The following is a 26,268-nucleotide window of genomic DNA, read 5'->3' as shown; positions in this document are numbered from 1 at the left end:
GTGTGTGTGTGTGTGTGTGGTGTGTGTGAGTGTGTGTATGTGTGTGTCTGTGTGTGTGCGTGCGTGGGCGTGCCCAGACACCTATTCTTCAAAGTCAGTTAAGACAGACACATTCCAAACATCCTGCTTTGTCCAGTCTGCCTCGTTTTCACATCTTTAATTAGTCGCATTAGTCACTTTGTCTTGTTCAAGTCTCACTAACACAAACCCAGAGGTGTCCTCTCTACACACACATATACACTCTCTCACATACACACTCACACACACACACTTCTACACACATACACACGCTCTCTCTCATACACAGACTAATTCTCTTACATTCACACACGCATGCACAGACACACACGCAAACATTTTCTCGCACACATGCCCATGCATACATACACACAGTCAATCCCTCAAACACGCACACTCTCATTAATTCACATGTTCATGCACACACGCACAGATGATTCTTTTTTGGTAGGGGGGTTGTATTTAATTATGAAATCTGTTCACAGCGGGAACTCGTAAGGGTGGGGGGGGGGGGGGGGGGTCTAGATAGAGACCGATGCATCTCCTGTCACCCTTTGCTCTTTCCGTAAAGGAGCACAGACTTGCACCCCTTCCTTTGGATGTGTGGATGTACAGAACGCAGCTTTACTTGCTGCTCAGAGTAATCTGAGGAGAAGTGTGAAATGAAGTCCACTGTGGGTGTGAGACAGAGAGAGAGCGGAGAGAGCGAGAGAGAGAGCGGAGAGAGAGAGAGAGCATCTGAAATGGCTGTCCGTAACTGTGGCAACGCCGTTCTGAGGGGGGAGATTCTGCTGAAAAGAGCCTCCTGCCTCGGCTGAGGCCAGTTTGGGGGGGGCAGTGGGGGAAGGGGGAGGGTGGGGTGGGGTGGAGAAAGCCCAGGACCTCTGAAAGGGTGACATCACTAAGGGGGAATTTACTCTTTCTTCCAAGTCTTTTGTTATTCTTTTCAGAGTTCCTCATTCTTCCTGTACCCATTCTTAGGCATTTTTAGGAGGAGGTGGGGAAGGGTTTTGGGGTCACCTTAGATGTGAACTTTTCTTCTATTAAAAGCACAATCTGGTCCAACTGAATGGCATCTGAGCTCTCCAGAATCCTGCTGCACAGACCACTGGTTCTCTTCGGTGCGAGAAAGAGAGCGAGCGTATTACAGCACTTCATGCTTTTGAGTCTCCACCTAACCAGCACAAAACAGTTCCAGACAGAGATGGTTGTCACATGGGACACGTTCCTGGACTTGTTCCCTCTGCTGGTGATTACATGAGCACATGCAGCACTGGCCCGAATTTCCCCCAAAAAAAGGAGAAGAGTAGAAAAAGAAAATACGTTACGTCGGCAGCAGCTGCCCCCGCGGTGTTTACTGGCTGCCTGGTTGCCTTGGAGACCGGGATCAATCATGTGCCTGCTGTGGGCCCACCTCGCGATCGGGGGTCCCTGATGGCGGCCGCCGCTCTCCTCCCGCCCCGGCCCTGCCAGACCCCCGCATTGTGTGCTCTCCCCCGTCCCGGACAATGGGGCCGAGGTCCCGGGGGCCCCGTCTGTTTATGAGTCTCAATCAAGTGGCTGGAAAATCCCGGTCACTGAGGAAGAGGGCGGGGCCTTCCCTCCCTCTCGCCTGGAAGCCAGGAAACATCTGCAGGTCCCGGGCCAGGGCACGACCTCCTGTCCGCCGTGCATTCTGGGTAGGGGAAGGCCTGTATCAAAGACCCGGTGGAGGGCGGCTTTTTCCTGTTTCGGCTGTTTGGCCTGCTGGGTCGCTCCTGGCCTGCTGGGTCACTGCTGGCCTGCTGGGTCAGAGTATTTGATCGCATTCATTTACGCGTGAAAACCATCTGTCCGGTTATTGATATTTAAATGTGTGTTCCATGGCCCCCCCATCCCCAGTTGATCAAATAATCAATCAGTCTCTTTAGCTTGGTATGGATTCGCCTGTCGTGGTCAGAACGTCCCCGATAGTGGGAGAAAGATACGTCAGGCTTACCAGAAAGCCAAGTCACTGTGCTAAGTCACTCTGTCGAGTCACTGCTCAAGTATAGAACCCAGGGTGACTCTGCCCCTGATTCAACGTACGCTATACATTGAAACTCTGAAATTGCAGAGACGTGTAAAGTCTCATTGGAGCCTTATAATCTTGACAAAGTTCAAAGGTGGACAATTTACCAGGCTTAGGTGAGGGTTAAAGAGAGGCTTTTAATAAGCTTACATTAAACACGCAATATCTAAACGCTTGAAGATTAAAGTCACCCGTTTTAAGTATTTTCCCCTCCACAAGTTTATCCTTCTCTAGCACAAGCCGTGCACAAGTGTGCATTTTGAGACTTCCTTCTTCACTCCTGTGAAGACGTTTCTAGCGTGTAACAGCTCAGGTGGAAAACAGAAACGCTTGCGGAGGTCATCGGGGGCCAACGACACGGTGGGGATGGCGGTTGGGCTGCAGAGTGCCGACACAAGCCCAGGTCCTCCAGGGTCCTGCAGGGGCCGGGGTCAGGTCGAGTGCGAACGCCGTGGCTCATGGGAAATGGAGTATATAACTTACACAAATAATTATGCTCTCTTTCTAACGAGGTCCTGCAACACAAGGCAATTATGGACACTGAGGTAGTTACATTTTTTAAATAGTTTGTGCCATCCTTGTAATCTTTTACTTCTCAGGCTAAACATAACATTTTTTGGTGTAAGATTTCATCCAAGCGTTGTAAAAGGAGTAGTCTTCAAATTTTTAAGATCACTTAAAGCCAGCAGTCCACCGATTGACATGCAGCAAAGGCCACCTGAAGACGCGGCCTTGCCTCGATAGAAGCAGGGGACTTGATTTTCTTCTCGGCCCATCTGGAGCACACCTCTTCCGGGCATGCTGAGACAGGCTGTCAGGGCTACTCCAGTGGGTAAGAAGGAGGCGTTGAGATGTGTAATCTGGCATTGAGATACTTCACAGTGAGAGACAGTTACTGTGCCCTCCAGATTTTAGTGTCAAAGGGCTCATTTGTTCCTCCACCCTCTTTGCTGTCGCCCGATCACTGCTAAGATAATGTCATCCTCTTGAGTGTATGGGTTCTTAAGCACAATACAAAACAAGCATCACAAGGTAAACAGGCAGAAAAAATCAGTGATAGGATTGGATATGATAGGGAGCCCATGGCTATATGGTCCAAAAGAAAACACACACACACACACACACACACACACACACACACACTCACACAAACTCACACACACACACACACACACACACACACACAGACACAAACACACACACACACACACACACACACACAAATACCAAATGCACACATACACACACACGCACACACACACAAATCCAAAACGCACACGCACAAACACACACACAAATACCAAACACACACACACACACCACTGATCTCTGCTCCAGTAATCCACGGTGTGATTGGTGCCTCCCAGATTACCCCAGGGAGACCAGCTGTCACAAACTGAGAGTGAAGCTTCTCCAAGAACGGGGAGCTCCAGACTCCTCGCCCTGCCTGTATTAATAGCTCTGTTGCCTGGACCTCATTTCTCCCAGTTTAAACAATGAAGGGCACAGGAAGCGGGAAACGTGCTGCTCGCCAGCGATAAGGACAGAGTCCCGCCAGCGATAAGGACAGAGTTCCGCATTTCCAGCGCCCTGACCCTTCACTCTACATCATCCCGCCCAACACGTGGAACTTTCTGTTTGTTTTTGTCGGGGGAAAAACACATTCTTGAATATTTTTGCCCTGATTCTGCGAAACGTCAGCAAAATGTATAATCCAAGTGAAATGCATAAATATTGTACGTAAATACATTCTCTGGTTATATAACTGCATATTTACTCTAAACCAGTATTCAATCTGTCCTGTCCTGTCCATGTCTCTCAGTAATCCCTCCCTTTCTTTGGCTCGATTTCTCTTGAGGTTGGTGACCCCTGCCATATCTTGTTCTTTGTGCCCACTGGAGTGCACCCCCACCCCAGACCTGTGCTGATTGGTTTGCATGTGTAAAATTTGGCAGAATGGGCAGGGCTTAGAAAAGTAATTAATCCTGAATGTATTCCCCAGACTACGATGAGCGATTGGGGCAGCGTTGGTGGTGGGGGTTTATAACACACCTCACTGATGGCGTACTTGCACACTCTCAGGGACACTGCTCAACGCTGTGAGATTTACGCAGGAACACGGCGCAGTTACGTGTTTATACGTTCATATTTCAGTGGCAGGATATAAAGATGACAAGCTTTGTAGGCGTGCCTGCTGGCGAACACAACACGTTACAGAATTAATGTGATTGCTTTCCTCGTGAAACAAACAATACATATATAATGTTTCACCTCAAACATTTAAAAGGCCTGTTCCATTCTGGTGTCACATATTTCCAAGTGCTTATTGATGAATACACAGTGAGAACATGAACACATAGGCATGTTACTGTTATTTTCATTTATCTCTGATTCCTTCTTTCCCACAATTACCTGTTCTTCCACCTTTTTGCAATATGTAGTTCTGGGAAAAGGTTTTAAGCTCATGTAAAAAAGTTCTGTAAAGCGAAGATGTTTAAAAAAACATCTTCACAGTTTTATATGAAAATCAGCTGGTAGGTTGTGGTTGTTGACTTGCCGCAGTTCTTCTGCAGATTTAGTCTCGCTTGCCTCTGGCTCTCCAGGTAACCCCAGACGGCCTCGATCAAGTTTCTATCTGAAAAGTGATCTATTACTTAATATGTTACATTTTTTGTATTTTGTTATATAAAGAATCTGTAGCATTGTTTTTTGTGTGATTTTCTGCTCCCCCCCTCAGGAACGACGGAGAGGGTGTGTCTGATCCAGGGCACGGTGGAGGCCCTGAACGGGGTCCACAACTTCATCGCGGAGAAGGTGCGCGAGATGCCACAGAGCGCCCAGAAGACCGAGCCGGTCAGCATCCTGCAGCCGCAGACCACCGTCAACCCCGACCGCATCAAGCAGGTGAGCCGCGCCTTCAGCGCCTTCACGCGCCTTCACGCGCCTTCCCATGGTGCTCCATGCCTTCCCACGGAGCTCCATGCCTTCCCACGGTGCTCCATGCCTTCCCACGGTGCTCCATGCCTTCCCACGGAGCTCCATGCCTTCCCACGGAGCTCCTTGCCTTCCCACGGTGCTCCATGCCTTCCCACGGTGCTCCGCGGTGCCCTTCAGCTCCATCGGGGTAAATGAGGGCTCATCAATAATACAAAATGGACGCTAATCCAGCGGCCTCTAAAAAACGTTTCTTCCACCGTCTGTGTTCGGTGTCACTTTACACGGGAACGTGGCTTTGGTCTGGAAGGTCGTCGTAGGGATAGAACGTTCTGCGTTTAACCTGAGTAGAAAAAAAAAAGCACTCGTGACATTTATGGTGATTTCTCTGTGCGTGCGCTTTTGTACCCGCGCTCATTTATCCCGAGACAGAGTCGCGTTCGGGAGACGGATGGGCCGGAGGAAGCACAAGTTGCTGTGTAAACACAACGGGCCGCATCCTTCAGCTGTGACTTCATCCTTTCAGACAGGATCACGGGCCTGCGGGGGGGGGGGGGGGGGGGCTCTGTCCTGGGAGCTCGGGCCGCGCACGTGCGCTATTAGCCGCAGGTCGCTACGCGCCTCCGTTCTCAGCGCCTTCACACCCGCTCCTCCGGGGAGCCCAAGTGTGACATCACTTCCGCTGAGCACCGGGAGAAAATTTACCCCTTTTGGTTTCAAACAATCTGAGATTACACGGAGCCTGTTTTCAGTACAATTGCAGCATGTCAATATGTTGTAATGTGTGGCTGTTTGGTTTGGAATTGCATAAATAACATAATTAATTCTCTGCTAAAAAAAAAAAAAACATCTCCCCACAGTATGGAGTGACAGTGTGTCACCAGATTATGTGTGACTGCCTCTTAACTTTTAAATTTAAGACTGGCAGGTGCACTTTTAGAGCCAGAAGAGCAAACTTAATTTAGCAAACTAGAATGAACAAACTTCTATGTAACATGGCAGTGTCAATAGCATTCATGCTTTCCATAGAGCGTATATAGGAACAGGAGAAGGTGGGAGGGGCCAGGCAGGGAAGTGTCCGGGCCAGGGGTGCACAACAAGGGCCGATCCGTTTCAGGATTTCGTGCCAACTTCTGGTGTTGATTATTTAATTGACTCAATCATATCTTATCTATTATGTGTATGAGTACCGGCTACAGCTGCAGACTGCGGGTATATCCTAATGATTTTACTGCACTCAAGTACAGGCTTGAACCAGGGTAATTTATAGAGCTGTCAGCAAATTAAAAACAAGGCAATTGGTTGGAACAAAACCAGTACGCAGTACAGTCCTCGAGGACCGGAGTTGTGCACCCCTGATCCAGACTAATTGCGAAAGCGCATTAGAAAACCACGTTGATTTGACAACCAAAGAAAACCTTAATGTTTTAGTCTATCATAAATTGTGTAGTCATTTGTGAAACAAGGATAGTTCTGGTCCAGAAGTTTGGGAAAATATTAAATGTTAATACCTTTTTTTAATAGAAAGCCTATGGAGCCCTATTTACAATCTGTTGTCTATATCTATACCTCAGTGGAATGTCATTGGTTAGAACTGCTCAAGTGAATTCACTGCCTCAGTGAAGTAGATATCTTCCAGCATTGAATAGAGTACATTTTATCATAAAACTGAAGACTAGTTGGCTAAAGAACCAAATTTCTCTTGCACAAATAAGTAGTAGGTTTACAGTCTCTGAATGAGATTCTTCAGTATATATCTAATGTAATTATCCGCTAATAGTACACGACTTCAGCTTGATCGATTAGTGCAGTGAACCTACCGAAGAAGACACAATATACACTTTAAATGTAAATATAAATATAAATAAATATAATATTTCATTAATGGCAGCAATGTGCTGACAGCAACCTACATGTGCCTATATAATGAGCGTGCGGTAGATATGGTAAAGTGGTAGTAATATTATGATGTAATGCATGCTTATGGATAAGAGCTGGGCTACATGTTGATGGTAGATTGTGGCATACTGCAGCAGTAGCAAAATGTAACTAGCAGTAAGTTAACATTAGCCAACTGGAGGCTGTGTGATTGAAATGTGGAATCAAACCGGTTGAAGTTTGCTCCCTATTTAGAAACATCAGTAACAATAGTACAGAATTTCAGCTTCGCTTCGTATGTTGCCCTCTTAGCCCTCTTAGCAAGGTACTGTATTAGCTGCATATTATTTAGCTTGCTAGCTAAAACAGGGTAAGCTAGACAACCTTTCAGCAGCCACTTTGAAGTCATATTTTAGTAAACATCTTCTGGATGTTCTCAAGTAAAGTCCCTGGCTCCATCCCTGTGGTAGATTGATATGCAGTTGTATGCAGCACACAAACCCATTTTGGTAGCTGGCTAGCCGTCTCCCTGCTCTGTCACACAGCTACCTGGAATGCAATGAAATATGGTGCAACGGGGGATACTTCATCACGTTGGCTGCCAGCCATTATCAGTTCAGCACATCGATTTGGGCATAACTGAGATGTTTGCTACAAAGCAGCTTGGCCATTTTGGGAAGTGCTATTTCGAGACCCCGGCACTCCATATTCTTTATGTTGGGCAAAATATATGCAAGTTATTTATTTACTGCGGATTTGCAAAAACAAAGCATCTGCTTTTCAAATGAAATGTAAGGATTGTTAACAAAGTTCGAAAATGCCATCAAAAGGCGGATATTCCTCATTCACCTTATTGGGGAGTGCAATATTTATGCGCTCGTAGTGCAGACACAGGCTTACCTCCAGGGCTTCGCAACTTAGGCTGTTTGAGGCTGCGCTTTCCTGGTTTGTTAATATTCATGTCTATGATGCTTCCGACCAGATCTCTGTGGTGTTACCCCGAGGTTTATGGTGAGCCATAAGTGATCACTTTGAGGCCCACAGAAAGTACACAGGATGCCCCCCCCTGTTATCATAACATTTGTTTTGAATTCCATACATTTTAGACAATGACTTCATTTCTGAAAAAAAAAAAAACTTTGGCTGTTAATAGCCTGCCTAAGTTTTATTGAAAATAAACTCATTAATTTTCTCATTCACATCTCATCCGTTTGAGCGACGAGAAACACGGTACTTTCGGCTTCAGATTCGGACGTGTTACTCACTTCGGTTCAGATTCATTTTCCCATGCTTCAGTAATTATTATTGCCAAAGGAAATGTGGTGAGTCACCAGTGCCATTCTGACGGCTGGAATAAAAGACCGCAGGAGAGAATGTCTCATTGGGCATGAGCTGTCGGGCTTCGTGGTGAAGCCGGTGGCTAATGCTGCGTAGCTCGAAAGCAGAGGCAACGCTTGGTGTGGATGAGTTCTCCACGCAAGGCCTCTGCATATTCAGTTCCACCGCCCGCGGTGTGGCTCAATTAGACAATTAATTGATTCCACTTCCAATTCCCTTTAACTGATTTTCTCTGCTGGTAGTTCATGATTACACTCCATTGATTTTTTGGGCCTGGATTGCTGACAATGTCTGGTATGGACTGAAGGCGTTCGTTTATTACATTGTTAACCCTTTAAGGTGCAAGATCACAAATATGAGATTAGAGTGTTCTTAACTGAACATTCTAAAGCTGATGTAACAATCACCACTGTTAACTGAGTGTTCTAGAACATGGATCTAGAACTTTGAAAGAACATTAATAAAAATAAAAAAACCTACTCTTCAAACTGTATATCATCTTTGGAAACCAGAAGAGTATAAATATTAAGTTAACTGTCCTTTGGTCATGGTTTGCACCATTGGAAGTCTTTCATGGCACAGATCAGGTGTTCAGAGTTGTATTTGAAATTGGAGTCAAGTCACAGATTCAATTCCTAGAAGGCTGACCGGGGTCCGGTCAGTTGTTTTTGCCAAATTGACAGTGTGTTACTAAGGCATGTAATTACTGCAGTCATTAACCTGGCCTCTCCACTACCCTCATGTTGTTCCACCAGTGCAGAAGTCCTCCTTAGTGTGTGGACTTTGGGGTTAGGAACACTCTCACACACACACACACACACACACACACACACACACACACAGGCACACAGAAACATAAAAAAGCACTTTGAAAACAATGAATTATTTAAGCGTGGTAACCTGGGATTAAGAAGAAGAAACAGAGCTCATGCCGTCATGCAGAAACACACGGTCAGCTGTGAGAACATCGCATTTTCTCGGGTCACTTTATTTGTTGCTGGTATATCCCTGGAAACCGGAATTCCTGGCCAGAGCTAGCTCAGCGGCTGCGCACGGACAGTCCCCCGCGGGATTGGTCGGTTTTCCGAGCCAGAACCAGCGCTCACACTTTCCGAGAGGCCGGAACGGCGGTTCTGCGAAGCGCTGCCTCCCCGGGCCGGTCCAGCCCGCCGGCGGCCGCGTCCCCCGGCGGTTTAAAAGCAGCTTATCTCACACGGGGCTGTGAATGTGCCCCCGCTCCGTCCCCCGGTTGATAAGCAGCGGTGCTCCACTTCCAATCCTATTTTGGTGATGTTTTTTTTCTGTGCCGGTTGTCACCGGTACGGCTGTCGGAAGCATGTGTCTCATTATTGCGGGCTCCGGGGAGCAGGCAGAGAAAGCCATGCATGATACTATGCGGAGACAAATTAAGCAACAGCTGCCGGATCTGCCCGGCAAACTACGATGGGTTTACCTCCCCGGGGTGATTGGCGGCAGCTAACTGTGTTGCGTCTGGGCGGGGAGCGGGTCGCCGTGGCGATATCCACACCGCCACAGCGAGGCCCGCCCACCGTTTTCCTAAAGCCCCCCCCCCCCCCCGTCGCTTCCTTTCCCTACGGTTAACCCCCGAACTCTCCTCCCCAGACGGAACACCTGCTTCCCACATCCTGTTTTCCCCCTTCCCGCACAGGAAGTGGCTCGGGGACCTAAAGCAAAGCCACTTCAAATGGGGCAGAAAAAGAGTGTATTTTTTTTCTGCCCCCCTTTCAAAATGCTCCTCAAGGGCTATTTTCATACCTCGGGGCCCTGGAGACGGTCACGCTCTGTTTTGAGTTCACCGCGGACATTAAATCTGATTCTATTCGCTGAGGTTTCTTCCCTGCGCCGTAGACCCCAAGTTCTGCAGTAATTAGACAATAAGGCGGAAAATTATTGATGCAACTGATAGTTGTCAGTATTATTTCTATTTAGCAAATGTCCTTATTTTGGCAAAGGGTGATTTAAACTCACCTTCTGTGTTTAATTTAGGCCTTGCAGAGGAAGCAGGCCAGTTAACGTTACAAATTGCCGTCGCTGACCCTGGCAACGAGGAGAGAGGGAGAGATTGTAGGAATCTCTCGTAAAACTGCGCGGATCATCCCAGCGGGAGCAGCTCTCCGGCACGTTTGCTGGCGAGGCCCGGAAACTTCCTGAATGAATAGTGTTGTGGTTTGAACCCTGGGGCTATGAGATCATGTCACAGGTGGTGCCGGGGGTCAGAACTACTTCATCTTAACCGTTACAGTAAAATTCCAGCTGTAAAGCCGCGCTGTGCACGACCGTGACCTGACCGTTAACGACCGTCCGCCGAGGTTTAATTGAAGCGTGTATTCACGGCGCTCTGACAGTTGCCTCTCTCGTCGTGGTCGATGTAAATGATCGTCCTAAGTGCCCGCATCACTTCAGACCTCCCTTCCTTTCGCAACACCATCAACCCTTCAGGCTATTTCATTAGCTTGCATCCCGAATCTAATAACGTTTCTCATTGAAATGGCGCATAGCGCAGACTAATCTATACTGCCTGGGCGCAGGCAGCCAGTGTGGGCAGGGCCGTCTCCTAAATTGAAAGTGACATCAGGAAAATTGCTATAACGTCTGAAATGGAGGGAATAAATCTCCCCCCAAAAACCTCCGTTGGGGGTTATGCCCCCCCCCCCTCCGTCTCACCTCCCCCACCCTTCCCAAACAGCTCTGCCGTCCCCCCCCATCCCCCGTCCCCCCCGGCTTCAGGTCTCATGAGGACTTACGGCCGGCTGAAATATTTTATGCCTTTTTTAACCTTTGGATCCATCATTGGGCCGAAGAAGGTCATTTCCTTCGGCGAGTATCGATCCAATTTGGAGAAAGCTGGGAAAGGGCCTTACACGATATTTACTGTCTGACAAGAATGTGCAACCTCTAATGTTGGGCTCTGTGTGTGTGTGTGTGTGTGTGTGGAGAAACAATGAAGGACAGGTTTTTCTTTCAAGGATAAGAGAGATGCTGACTGCAGACTGTGTCCTCTAATGCAAAGGATATAAATCAAAGAGTTTTCGTATTTTGTAAAACATTTTACAGGCCAAAATATAAAGTTTTATATCAATTTATGAATATAATTGAACCAGTAATTATAGGCTGAAAGTTATGTGAATTCAGTAATATTGGTTACTTTTGTTTCAACACTTATCTTGATTAAGAATACGTTTGCCTGATGTCTTTTGCTTTTTTGTAATCATCTGTGACCGACAAAGCTGACTGTCGTCAACGCCCAAATTTACAATTATGCAAATACAGGGTCATGTAAACCTCGTAGCAGCCAGCTGCACGGCGGTCGTGTTAGTTTATTCCTAAAATCCGCGCGACCCTGTTCGGCGGGAGGGCTTGTGTACTAACCTCCGGTTTTCAAAAAGCATTAAAAATCCCTGGTTGTAAACATATCCTTATCAGACGACATGTTTGTTGTACTCATCAAAAGCTCTCACCTCGTTCCGCTCAGCTGGAAATGGCTCCACCTCGGCATAGCAGCTATTTATAGTCGGGATAGATTATCAGGTCCATGAGGTCACTTCCTGTCCTGGGCCTCCATTCAGGATCCTTAGCCAGCTCAAAGCGGAAATAAGTCATCGTATGTTGTGTGCGAGAGGATAATGTCCCGGCCTAAATCGCCCAAAATGAATGTTTATGCAGTCTCCTCTGAAAAAATAAGGAACCTCAGAATCCAAGTCAGCACATGCAGTTTCTATCATAGTGGTTAATTAATTAAGATTCCCATTTGAGCGTTTAGCCAATTCTTATTCAGAGCAACTTAAGTATTCAGTTGCATCTCAAAAAATGAATATGAATAGAATATAATAGAATAGAACTACTAGTTTTTTTCCGTTATTTAATTCAAAAAGTTAAACTTTCATATATTCTAGATTCATTACACATAAAGTGAAATATAAGCCTTTTTTTGTTTTAATCTTGATGATTACACCTTATAGCTCATGAAAATAAAAAATCCATTATCTCAAAATATTAGAATATTACATAAGACCAATCAAAAAAAGGATTTATAATACAGAAATGTCGACCTTCTGAAGTACGTTCATTCATGCACTCAATACTTGATTGGGCAATCATGGGGAAGACTGCTGACTTGACAGTTTTCCAGAAGACACTCATTGACACCCTCCACAAGGAGGGTAAGCCACAGAAGGTCATTGCTGAAAGGGCTGGCTGTTCGCAGAGTTCTGTAACAAAGCATATTCAAGGAAAGTTGACTGGAAGGGAAAAGTGTGGTAGGAAAAGGTGCACAAGCAACAGGGATGACCGCAGCCTTCAGAGGATTGTAAAGCAAAGCTGATTCAAGAACTTGGGGGAGCTTCAGAAGGAGTGGACTGAGGCTGGAGTCAGAGCATCAAGAGCCACCATGCACAGACATGTCCAGGAAATGGGCTACAAGTGTCGCATTCTTTGTGTCAAGCCACTTCTGAACCAGAGATAATATCAGAAGCGTCTTACCTGGGTTAAGGAGAAAAAGAACTGGACCGTCAAAAGTCATCTTTTCAGATGAGGATCTAGGTCCTAGAGTCCACAGAATCCAAGTTGCTTGAAGTCCAGTGTGAAGTTTCCAGTCAGTGATGATTTGGGGTGCCATGTTAACTGTTGGTGTTGGTCCACTGTGTTTTATCAAGTCAATGCAGCCGTCTACCAGGAGATTTTAGAGCACTTCATGCTTCCGTCTGCTGACAAGCTTTATGGAGATGCTGATTTCCTTTTCCAGCAGGACTTGGCACCTGCCCACAGTGCCAAAACTACTAGTAACTGACCATGGTATTACTGTGCTTGATTGGCCAGCCAACTCGCCTGACCTGAACCAAAAGGAAGATGAGAGACACCAGACCCAACAATACAGACGAGCTGAAGGCCACTATCAAAGCAACCTGGGCTTCCATAACACCTCAACAGTGCCACAGGCTGACCTGGGCCTCCATAACACCTCAGCAGTGCCACAGGCTGACCTGGGCTTCATAACACCTCAGCAGTGCCACAGGCTGACCTGGGCTTCATAACACCTCAGCAGTGCCACAGGCTGACCTGGGCTTCCATAACACCTCAGCAGTGCCACAGGCTGATTGTCTCTGTGCCACACCGCATTGATGCAGTAATTTGTGCAAAAGGAGCCCAGACCAAGTATTGAGTATATAAATTAACATACTTTTCAGAAGGTCAACATTTCTGTATTATACAGTACTGTGCAGAAGTCGTAGGCACCTGTATAACATAAATAAATAAATAAACACAAAAATAAATAAACATACTATACATTTTACATTACATTTTAGTAATTTGGCAGAATAGTTCAAAACTGAATCAAATCAATATTTTTTGTGTCCACCCTAAAACTGCATCACTTCTCTGAGCCAATGCTGTCCTGCAGTTCTATAAGACAATCAGCAGGGAGGTTGTTCCAAGCATGTTGGAGAACTTGCCACAGTTCTTCTGCAGACTTTGGTTGGCTCCTTACTTCTGATCTCAGACAGTCTTGATCAAGTTTTTATGTAAAAAGTAGTCAATTGCTTACAGTAATATGTTACTTTTTTAAATGAAATACAAAAATGTCTCTGTAAAATTAAATCTTTTAGAAAATGAATATTTGGAAATCTCAAATGTGTCCTTTTATACTAACACACACAAAAAACGTAGACATATATATAGTAAAGTCTAGGGTGCCTAAGACTTCTGCACAGTACTGTAAATCCTTTTTTTGATTGGTCTTATGTAATATTCTAATATTTTTAGACACTGGATTCTTGATTTTCATGAGCTGTAAGCCGTAATCATCAAGATTAAAACGAAAAAATGCTTGAAATATTTCACTTTATGTGCAATGAATCTAGAAAATATGAAAGTTTCACTTTCTGAATTAAATTCCGGAAAAAACTGAACATTGCCATGATATTCAAATTTTTTGAGATGCACCTGTATACTGTAACTATATATATTTTTACATACAATCCATTTATATGTGTGGATATTTTTAGTGAAACAAGGCAAGTGCCTTTGCTGAAGGGTAGAACATCAGGGCCCCAGTTTGGAATTAAGCTCACCCCTTTGAGCTTCAAGCCTGGTTTTCATCCCCACACGACGCCGTTGCCCTTAGTCATTACTGAGCAGGTGTAGCTGCTGCCAGGGCAGTGTGCTTTCACCAGGACTGAAGCTGTTGAAACCTGACTGAAGCATAAATACCTCCACAACCCCAAGGTCCTGATGTGCTGAGTCATTTCACTTAAGCGCCGTCCGTCTCCGACAAAATCGAAGGTGAATGGGATTTCAGTTCATATGTCAAAAGATTTTATGTGTCAGCTCTCACATAAAAAATAAACTATTCTGATTAAAAAACTGAGGACTAAACATAGAGGACTAAATAAAGGTTATGCTATGCCGTAATAAATTAACTGCCGGATCTTTGAAACTCCAGTGAGGCTTTCTTAAGTGCGTCTTTAAATTCATTCCACATAATGTAGAGTGCAAAAAACTATTAATGCAGGTTTACGCAATTCAGTTCTAAATCATGGTATGTCTAGATTAATCTACCCCAGAGACCTTGTGGTGTAATTTGATACCTTAATTGATAGAAGTTAGCATGAATAAAGAGGAGGTTTTGAAGTTTAGCTTCATAAATAAATAAAAGACCTTGCTGCTTCTAGAGAATTCCAGCCCACTGATCAGTATTGGGCACAATGATGAGCATGGGATTGATGGCCCATGATAAACCGCATCCAGGGGTTTCATAACCGAGATGGAGGCATGCATACAGCACATCTGCATACTCGAGAACTGGCAATACTGTAGCTTGCAAATCTTTTTTCTGCAATAGACAGCCAAGACATATTTCTATACAGGAAGCCAAGTTTAAGGTTTTTTACATTCGTAACAACATACCCAAACTTCTATTGTTGGACACAAATTTTTGACACTCATTTAGCTCAATTTGCATCTGTGGGGTTGAAGGCAGCTTGTAAATATGAGAGCTTGGCTGCATTAGGGTATTGAATAATATAGTATTGTGTTGTCAGAATAGAAATGTACATTGTACGTTGCAGTTCTCAAGTTTAGTGGCAATAGCATTTATGTAAATGGTATATAAATGCTAAAACAATCGATGGCCTAGAATGGACCCCTGTGGGTAAAGGCACCCTCAAAAAGGGTGCCTTTACCTCATTTATTACTATCGCTTGAATCATGTTAGTTAAGTCAACAGGAGTCAACTGTATCAAAAGCCTGAGATACGCCTAAAATAAGGTTGCACATTTTTGTTCATTATATTGCATTAATGGTGCCATTCATCATAGTTGAGATGGTACTAAACTGAAATGTTGGTTGAAAATGAATGGAAAAAGTATGTGATTTCTGATTTATTAATGATTCTACTACTTCAGCTAAACAAGAGAGTTTAGAAAATGTTCCCATGGAACCACCTTATTAAAAATAATGGTAAAAGATGAGCGGTTTTCCAAAGATTGGGAATAGCCCCAGTAATAAATAAAAATACTGGTTTAGTCACTAAAAGCAAACTGTTCTATGATAGATATTAATTATTTGTGCCATCTACAAAATATTACTATCCATATTAATGTACATATACAATATATGTTATATATATGTCTTACTAAGTAATCAGGAGTGATTGGTATGAGAAACAATTATACTCATTGTGGGGGTTAGAACTACGGATTTTGGGATGACAATTGATGAGATCATTAAAAACTGACAAGACATCACAAGGTTTTTTGGGGAGTTTTGACAGATTTGGGGTCTTCAGCTAAAAAGAACAATGTACATCATGATGTAGGAAGATGAGAGGTAAAAACAGTACTGCGTCAGGGAGAGAACATGAACCAAGCCTTTTCGTGCCTGCGCAAAATCTGCAGGGATTACCATATAATCTCACACAGTGCAAAACCAGATACGAAGCACAGATGTCTTGTATCTGAATCATTTTACATTACAATTCTTATCCATTATTGAAATATTCCCATTGATATGCAGACTGAATTTTGTAAGTTGGTCTTAATATGAAACAGGGTTTACTTATCATTAAAACATATTTAAAAATGTGATTGCAAACATTACAGGTTAACAATATTGAGATCATTATCAACAAAATACTGCAAAATCATTTGTGTTTTTAGTGTAAGATTGATAGTTTGCCTGGAAGGCAAAAGCAAAGTGAGTTGTAACCAACCAAAGAGAACGAGGAAGCATTCTTCTGACATCTCAGACTACAGAACAGTACATCCAACTAAGTGCAGTTAAAATAGAGGTTTGCTTTATAGGAGTGCTTTCAGTTTGATCACAGTGCCTTTTGGCCCTGTGTTTGAGAAGCAAATTAAAGCAAAAGCTTTTATAGCAACGTTAGCCTGCCAGTTGAAAAAAAAAGTCAATAAAAAATTGTGAAATGCTAAATGTTAGCAGTCATTGCTCACATGATAGAAAATGGTATTATGGTTCATTTTACTAGGAAGATAAAAAATATAATACTGTAATACTGAACTATTTGCCTTTCCCAATATTTGTATCCTTATGTTTAAATAATTGCATTGTTGTCTTCATGAACTCCTGTCCCTGTATGCTTTGACAAAACTCTAAGATTAATTAGATAAGAGGCTAATTTGAAGGGAAATCAAAGGTGGATTTAGGAAATGTACTTTTAATGCAAAGGTTAGCACAGAGACCATAACAAAAGTTCTCTTCATTTAGCAGGATTTTTTTAACCTGCAAAGTCTCATTGCTTTAACAGGAAGTGACATCATAGGTGCCAATCACATTTGCAGCACTACGTGCTATTATTGGAGTGCAGAGCAAGGTTAACATTCAGGCACAAGCAGTCCATCAAGGCACTGGGCCCTTTTCATTGAAAGGCTTGGCTTTCCTGTGCTGCTGTGTCTGGACAGGGTGATGGCATGGCGTTATTTTTAACCCGTGCTTTCCAGTCTCAGAAAGACCGCAAACACAGATGCGTTGGATTGCTGGCTAAGCTGTAGGATCAACAGATGCGCGATTAAACCAGAGTCTGCCGCTTAAGGCTTCAAAGTGTCATCAGTTCCAAGTCCAGGCTTCAGCCTGAGCTGGCCAACAGTTGCACATGTATGATGGACATCAGCAACCTGCACCAGTCAACAGATCACACACTCCCCCAGTGAAATGCTTTGTGTATTTAGTGCAGGGGTTCCCAAACTGCGGGTTGGGACCACGTGTTGGTTCGCTTGATTTCAGGAGATAATATTTTTTTTTAAAAGATAATATGTGAATGTAGGCCACTGCATGTTTAGGATAACAACAACCCAACTACAATAAAGCAATGAGGCAGGAGAGGTTGTGGTATATTTCCACTATAGTTGTAGCTGAAGGGTGTTGCTAGGTACAAGATGTGTGTGGGTGGAGTGTTAGGGTCATGTGTGTGGGTGGGGTCGTGTGTGTGGGTGGGGTGTTAGGGTTATGTGTGTGGGTGGGGTCGTGTGTGTGGGTGGGGTGTTAGGGTCGTGTGTGTGGGTGGGGTCATGTGTGTGGGTGGGGTGTTAGGGTCGTGTGTGTGGGTGGGGTCATGTGTGTGGGTGGGGTGTTAGGGTTATGTGTGTGGGTGGGGTCGTGTGTGTGGGTGGGGTGTCAGGGTCTTGTGTGTGGGTGGGGTCGTGTGTGTGGGTGGGGTGTTAGGGTTATGTGTGTGGGTGGGGTGTTAGGGTTATGTGTGTGGGTGGGGTCGTGTGTGTGGGTGGGGTGTTAGGGTCGTGTGTGTGGGTGGGGTCATGTGTGTGGGTGGGGTGTTAGGGTCGTGTGTGTGGGTGGGGTCATGTGTGTGGGTGGGGTGTTAGGGTCGTGTGTGTGGGTGGGGTCGTGTGTGTGGGTGAGGTGTCAGGGTTGTGTGTATAGGTGGGGGGGGGATTGTGTAAGTTTGCGAACATTCATTTGGGGTCACATTAGAGAAGTGTTTGGGAACACCTGATTTAGTGTGTGTGTTTGGTCTGTATATTTAGGATGTGTTTGGTATGTCAGTGTGTGTGTATGAGTATGTGTGTATGTCTGTGTGGGTACATGTGTGTGTATATGTGACTGGCGGCACACACATGATGACGTGTATGTGCGCACACGCATGTGTGTATTTTTGCAAGTGTATTTTTGCAAGTGTTTTTTGTGATGGGGAATTTGAGCCCAGAGAGGGGGCATGTTGAACAGCCTGACTAAACCACTCCCAGGGTGAGATGTGTGCGCCAGATCCCGGGCCTGCCTCCCCGATTAAAAGCGAAAAAGAGGGAGAGGAGAGAAAATGTGTGTCGCACAGCCAAGCAAAATGCAGAGGGGCTAATTTCGCTCCTCAGCAGTTGAGCCAAACAAGCAGTTTCTGCTGCTCTGAAATTAATGCGGTCATCACTTTAGCCTTCTTCCAGCACAACTGAGACTCGTTTTTTTAATCTCCGTTCCCAAAAAAACCCACATGTGCACTCACACAATATTACTGTCATACCCTTCCTCCCTCCCTCCCTCCCTCCCTCTCTCTCTCTCTCTCTCTCGCTCTCTTTCCCAGTCCCCCAAGGACTACCTGCCATCTGCTGGCTGATCAAACAGCTGCAAAGGACTTTTTTTATTTTAAATGGGGGGAGGGGGGTCATTCTTGGCCTGCCTCAGCACGGAGGCCTGTTCAGCAGAACTATACTGTGTGTTTGTGGACTCAGCACTAATAACCCCCCCCAACTCCCATAGAACAGTCCACATTTTAATCAGTGGCAGTCACCACGGCCAAAACCTTCTCCTCCTCTCCAAAGAAACGTCAGCCATTACTGAGGAGGATAAATATTACTATTCCAGATTAAAATGGATCGTGGTGACAGGGAAGATATGTGTACAGTAGACTGGTACAAAGGGGGATTTTGGGTGGGGGATTTGGGTTGCGGTAATACACTGAAACCTGGGGTATTCATAGACCGACTTTATAAAGATGTTCTAGTATGACCTCAGAATTTAGCACATCATGGAGTCTGTTTATTCCTGTTTATATTCACGCTGTCCACACCCAGCTCCTCAAAGCTATCCAGTTTTGCCAGATGTGTATTTTGACTGTTTCAAAGTCTGTGCAATGTAACAGTTCGCATATAATATTGATAGACTAATATGTGTATTGAGACACAGAAAGACGCATTGATTAGCAACTAAGGCACAGGCACACTGTATGTATTTTTGTTTATGTACACTCAGTGAACACTTTATTAGGTGTTTATTAGACTTATTTCATAGACTTAAGTCTTCTACTGCTGTAGCCTGTCCACTTAGAGTTATGATGTGTTGTGGGTTCAGAGATGCTCTTCTGCATACCACTGTTGTAATGTGTGGTTATTTGTGCTACTGTCACCTGTCACCTTCCTGTCAGCTTCGACCAGTCTGGCCATTCTCCTGTGACCTCTCCCATTAACAATGCATTTCTCCTGTTCACTGGGTATTTTTTGTTTTTCGCACCATTCTTTGCAAACTCTAGAGACTGTTGTGTGTGAAAATCCCAGGAGATCAGCCATTTCTGAGATACTCAAACCGCCCTGTCTGGCACCAACAATCATTCCACAGTCACTTAGATCACATTTCTTCCTTATTCTGACATTTGGTCTGAAAAAGAGCTGAACCTCTTGACCACATCTGCGTGTTTTTGTGCATTTGCTGCCACATGACTGGCTAATTAAATATTTGCATTCACAAGCTGGTGTACAGTCCTACCCAATAACGTGGTCACTGAGTGTATGAGTGTTCATGTGTGTGTGACTGTGTTTGCATGGGTGTGTGTTTATGCCTGTGCGTGAGTGTGTGTGTTTATAGGTGTCCGTGTTTAGATGTGTGTGTGTGCATGCATGCCGGAGTGTGTGTATATGTTTATAGGTGTCTATGTTTAGGTGTGTGTGTGCATGTGTGCCTGAGTGTGTGTGTGACTGTGTTTGCAAGGGTGTGTGTTTATGCCTGTGTGTGTATGTGTTCATAGATGTCTGTGTTTAAGTGAGTGTGTGCATGGGTGCCTGAGTGTGTGTGTGTTTATAGGTGTGTGTGTGTGTGTGCATGCGTGCCTGAGTGTGTGTGTGTAGCTCTGGGAGGTCAGGATGCAGAATAGACCGCTGAGTAAAAGATCAATGATCCCCCCCCCCCCCCCCCCTCACACACACGCACTAATTCCTCAAGTGCTTATGCATCCGTTTCTCTACAGTTATTGCATATACAAACCAGTTTAAAAACTGCCGAAATAGTAAAATAATAATAATTGTAAATATAATCTCATGAACATTTTTTAAAGGCAATCATTGGCAAATAAAGGATGAGAGAAACAGGTTGGAGAAACAGACGGATCCTTTGCAGTGTGCCGTCGCCCTTTTACATCAGAGTGCAGGAGGTCCTGAAATGAATTTTTTTTAGCAGGTATTCCTCTTGAATACGATCAGAAGAACTGGGATGGCTAAGGTGGTAGGAAAAATCGTTATGTTTCTTTTTAACTTACATATCAAGCAGGATTTCCTTGTACTGTTTTAATGGTGGAAAAAAATGGTACTGTCTAATCAGCTGCCTATTCCAATTGAAAAAGGGAATAATAATGTTTTTCATTTAATTCACAGTGACTACTACCTAACAATAGCATTGTGGGTAAAGCAGGTTTGTGGAGAAATGTAGGTGGGTTGCTAGCTGCTGGAAACCTTGAAAGAAAATGAAAGAATTAAATTAAAAAATAAATAACTCCTGCTCTCAGCCAAAGAAAAACAGAAAATGGATGGATGGAGGTGATTGCCACCCCCTTTCTCCTCTCACTCATTCGCTGCATCTGTTCATTCCTTCCCACTTTTTCTCTACCCACGCTCTCTCCTTTCCTTTGTCTCTTGTGTTCTTCAGCCAGTCTTTCACCACGTTTCCTGTGTGTCGGTGCGCTCATATATAATCCTAGCCGCTTATACGTATCGCTCGGAAGCATCATCGCATTGCAGTGGTGGCTGAGAACGCAGTGGAATGAATGTAAATCACAGGATGGAGGCTCTGCTTGTTTTTTTTTTCTCTTTCAGTGATATTTCTGTTTCTACCTCCTGCTCAACCCTCCCCCCCACTGTCCCTGCCACAGCACGGTGGCAGTATCTGTGCGCATGTCTGTACGTGTGTGTGTGTGTCTGCGGATGTCTGTACGTGTGTGTGTGTGTGTGTGTGCGCGCATGTCTGTATGTGTGTGCATCTGTCTGCGTGTGAGTGTCTGGGTGTGCGTCTGTACGTGTGTTTGTGTGTGTGAGTGTGCGCGCGCACACATCTATGTGTATTGATGCTAGGCAGTTGGGAGGGGGTTGGGGGAGTTGTTGCTACGCATCGCTCCAACTCTCTTTCAGTCCCTCTTGAATGCTGGGGCTGGGTTTCCATGGCAACGCTGACCCCTGGGAGTTGATGCTTTTCACTCGGAGGTTCTTTGTATCCAGTGATTCACAGTTTGGATGTGAAACCAAAGAGGAAAAAAAAACACTTATTTCCCCACCCCCTTTCCCAGTTCCTCTCCTTAAATTATTTTTTTCCCCTGAATTTACCTGCACCTCAGCCTGCAGTGGCTGCCTCCTCCTCTCCCTCTCTCCCTCTCTCCCTCTGCTCTGCTTCTCATATTCCAAAAAAACCCGTTTTCCAATCTGTACAGGCTGGATTAGCGTAAGCGTTGTTTTTACGGAGCCGTTGTCTCAAAATGAAGGCACGGTAGGACGCGGTGGGCTAGCGCATTGGGCTGCTCACAGAGCTGACGCAGGTAGCACTAGAGTCCCCTGCCAAAGCTGAGTGACTCAAAGTGCACTGTTTGGATCCAAACACCTGCATTTTGTAGCCACACAAATGTGCCTCTTTGCTCTAGTAATGTTGCTTGATGGAGGGAGAGTATACATTGTTCCTTTACAGCTTGTATAGAGAAAGTAATGTAAAGCTGTGCAATAAAAAATGAATCAAAATATTTCTTATGTATATGAAAATACACAAAGTATCCTATTTCAGGACCGCCACGAAAAAGAGATGTGCCATTATCCTGCTTATAAATACATTTCAAATTTAGCTGTAATACTTCAATTATGGCTGCATCTATGTTACTTTAATTGTCAGAATTGACTTCACAGTTAATATAAATTTAAGTCACTGCATTCATATTCAAAACACACAGTGTGGTGCATATGTAGTAGTTCATATATTTCAATGAGATGATATTTTGACATATACATTTGACATTATTAAAAATGTGTAACTTTTCATTTGAGAAAATCAGTTTGACTCCCACACACACATCTTGTCAAGATCATGCAAACAGTGCCAAAAAAATAAATAAAAATGTATCAGTGTTGTGAGAAAATTCTATCTAGTGGTATACATTGAGGAGAATAGGGATTCTCCATACAAAACTGAATCTAGTCATTAGCCCTTTTTGATTACATTTTGTAGCAAATTAGTGCCTGCATCGCTATAACTTTGTGCCGATTAAAGATTCCTCTGAACAGTTTTCCATTAATAGGATATGGTGGTAGAGCATTAACTTGACGTAATAATGGCCTGTTGATGTGCATCAATCGCACTGAAATTTTTCCCACATACATTTGCTGGCGAGTATGAAGTTATGAAACAGTGCTATTCCCTTATAGAAACTCACATCAGGTTTGACTTATTACACCGAATGATAGGTTAAACTAATAAATCCTAGCTAAACTACTAATGGTGTATTAACTGTGCTGTGCATGAAGGTAGGCTATAACTGTGCTTTTTAAAATAAGAAATTAACTTAGAAACAGCAGCGTCTCCACTTGTGTCCAATTACTTTGAGACTGACACATCTCTATCTCGGCTCTTTAACGCTAGCTAAATTCGCTAGGCTACCTGCCTCACACAAATAATGGAACTCCGATGAAGAGCGGCTTGTTTCAATTGCCATATCCACAGCATAGCGCCATATGTCGAATTAACTTGTTTTCTATTAGCGTTGTCCAAATAACTTCGCACCAAGTTGTATTATTCGTTAGTAGAAAAAGGACTAGTGTCTGTGAAACCAGCCCATAGACATTTACAGTGTGTTGAAACTGCTCTGTGCAATATGTTTTGGACTGCACCAAAACAATCATGAATACGGTATCCAGTGCATCTGCTCCCTCCAAGTGCCCAAGAGTTCACCCAGGGAACTGAACTTAATATCATAGTACTCACATGCTACTGTATCACAAACAGTCCTTGATGTAGCGAACTGTGCATTTCAAAAACATCTGGACAGTTGATTAAATATGTTCTATGCAATGCTCTGTTCTTTTTTACATATTCCAGTCTGTTATCCAGGGTGACGACATGTATAATGCACACAACAGATGTGAGGGAGCAGTTATGATTGATCTTCGGAGTACCGAGAACTGCGCAGATACGCATCATATAATCTGAAAAACAGACATACCTCAGTTGCAAATGATATAGCCCTTCTAAACTCGTGTTTAATATCTGAGGTAAGGTGGAGAGTCATTCAAGACAGAGTACTGCATATCCTCTAGATGGGTGGAGTAGTACTGTAAGTCCATGAGATGGGTGTAGTAGTGATGTAAGTCGATGAGACGGGTGTAGTAGTGCTGTAGGTCCATGGGATGGGTGTAGGTGTGGTGTAGTTCCATGGGATGGGTGTAGTAGTGGTGTAAGTCGATGAGATGGGTATAGTAGTGGATTGTTGCTCAGTTCAAGGAAGTTAGGAAGTTCTTTTATCATGCCGTCATCAGATTAGAACTGTGTCTGCTTCTGTATCTGCTGCATCATTTGAGGTAACCTCCTGGGTAATGAAGTTTTTGATGCTTTCTGATGAATTTGTCACCTGCTCCCTGATACCCAAGAGTGGTTGGAATTCTCCCACAAATTAACAAATCTGTACCACACAGGGAAGTGAAGTGATCCTGTGCCGAACTGTAGTAAATTAAGGAACCTAAATATACAGGGGATTACGCTCAGATCACATCATTTTGCAGGGGGAACGAAAGAGCAAATCATTTTAAAGGTTCATTAACTTAGTAGTTTCGCTCATGCGACCTTGCTCAAACCGTGTACCGGTGTAACTCCATGAGACGGGTATAGCAATGTTGTAACTCTATGAGATGGGTGTAGTAGTGCTGTAACTCTATGAGATGGGTGTAGTAGTGCTGTAACTCCATAAGATGGGTGTAGTAGTGCTGTAACTCCATAAGATGGGTGTAGTAGTGCTGTAACTCCATAAGATGGGTGTAGTAGTGCTGTAACTCCATAAGATTGGTGTTGTAGTGGTGTAACTCCATGAGACAGGTGTGTTGACATTCTTCCTTCTGTCCCCTTGTTTTGCAGGCCAAGCTGATCGTGCCCAACAGCACAGCGGGGCTGATCATTGGCAAGGGGGGAGCCACAGTGAAGGCGGTCATGGAGCAGTCAGGCGCGTGGGTCCAGCTCTCCCAGAAGCCCGAGGGTATCAACCTGCAGGAGCGCGTGGTGACCATCAGCGGGGAGCCCGAGCAGAACCGCAAGGCTGTGGAGATCATCGTGCAGAAGATCCAGGAGGACCCCCAGAGCAGCAGCTGCCTCAACATCAGCTATTCCAACATCTCGGGCCCCGTGGCCAACTCCAACCCCACCGGCTCGCCCTACGCCAACTCCGCCGAGGTGATGCCGGCCGCCGCTGCGGCCGCCGCGGCCACTGCCTCCAGCCTCCTGGGCCAGGCCAGCCTGGCAGGGGTAGGGGCCTTCCCCACCACCATGTCAAGCTTCTCGGGCAACGACCTCCTGGCCATCACGTCCGCCCTCAACACGCTGGCCAGTTACGGATACAACACCAACTCCCTGGGCCTGGGCCTGAACCCGGCCGCCGCTTCCGGAGTCCTGGCGGCCGTGGCGGCCAGCGCCAATCCCGCCGCGGCCGCAGCCGCCAACCTCCTGGCCTCGTACGCCAGCGACGCCTCCACCAGCGCCGGCCACCCGGCCGCCACCCTGGGAGGCTTCACCCTGGGCTCCCTGGCAGCCGCCACCGGCGCCACCAACGGCTACCTGAGCGCAGCGTCGCCGCTGGTGGCCAGCTCTCTCCTGGCCACCGAGAAGCTGACCGAAGGGGCCAAGGACGTGGTGGAGATCGCCGTCCCGGAGAACCTGGTGGGCGCCATCCTGGGCAAGGGCGGGAAGACGTTAGTGGAGTACCAGGAACTGACGGGAGCCCGGATCCAGATCTCCAAAAAAGGGGAGTTCATCCCAGGCACCCGGAACCGTAAAGTTACCATAACGGGCTCGCCAGCTGCCACGCAGGCCGCCCAGTACCTGATCAGCCAGCGGATCACATACGAGCAGGGCGTGCGCGCCACCAACCCCCAGAAGGTGGGCTAAAAAAAAACGGGAATCTAAAGAGGAAAAAAAAAATTACAAGAAAAAATTGAAGGGGGCTGGGGAGGGGGAAGAACACAGAAAGAGGAAAGAAGGGGAGGAGGAAGTGGAGAGGAAGTCATCCAAATGTTCATGTTTTCAGTATTTTGAGAAAAAAATGGATGAGGAGAAAAAAAAACCACTTGGAAGGAGGAAAAAAGTGTCATACCGAAACCAAGAAAAAAGTGTAAAATGTAAATATGGTTTTATTACCTATCCTGATCTAACAGGATTTTTATTGTTTTATTTTTTTGGTTCTTTGGACGGCGGTGAACGGCATTTTGAACCGGCATGCTGCCGCACTGCAGTTCTGGGGCGGGGGATGGGGGCTGTTGCCCCTTTGATTGAAGACTCCCCCCTCCCCCCCTCCCCCGCCCATTTCTCCCTAGCTCACAGATTTTTTTTTTTTTTTTTTCAACTTCAGTCTCAAATCTCCCCTCCCCCGTCTCCCTGCCCCCCCCCCCCTTTTGTGGGTCTGTTCAGGCTGCAAACAAGCACTGGGTCTAAGATCTGAGGAAAACCCCCGTTGTCACTGACACCCCCCTCCCCCATCCACCCGTCCTCCTCCGTTAATGGCTGACGCGGGAGGAGAGATGCAAGGAGGCCAAAGGCTTTTGCCAGTGGCTTATCTTAAAGTTCCTTTA

At 45.2% G+C, this 26,268-nt stretch overlaps 1 protein-coding gene across 2 annotated transcripts in view; it reads left to right on the top strand.

The window, feature by feature from the left end:
- The window catches only part of nova2 (NOVA alternative splicing regulator 2), a 55,708-nt gene extending 30,108 nt beyond the window's left edge, over nucleotides 1–25,600 (top strand). For both annotated transcript variants that reach the window (XM_061218220.1, XM_061218221.1), the window contains exons 3-4: nucleotides 4,806–4,972; nucleotides 24,566–25,600. In XM_061218220.1, coding sequence (XP_061074204.1) covers nucleotides 4,806–4,972; nucleotides 24,566–25,588 — 1,190 coding nt within the window. In that variant the 3' untranslated portion in view covers nucleotides 25,589–25,600. The remainder of the gene's footprint in view (nucleotides 1–4,805; nucleotides 4,973–24,565) is intronic.
- Nucleotides 25,601–26,268: the final 668 nt, after the last annotated feature.

Source organism: Conger conger, chromosome 13 (genome assembly GCF_963514075.1).
Source record: "Conger conger chromosome 13, fConCon1.1, whole genome shotgun sequence".
Taxonomy (NCBI): domain Eukaryota; kingdom Metazoa; phylum Chordata; class Actinopteri; order Anguilliformes; family Congridae; genus Conger; species Conger conger.
This window is presented reverse-complemented; position numbering and strand designations above follow the sequence as displayed.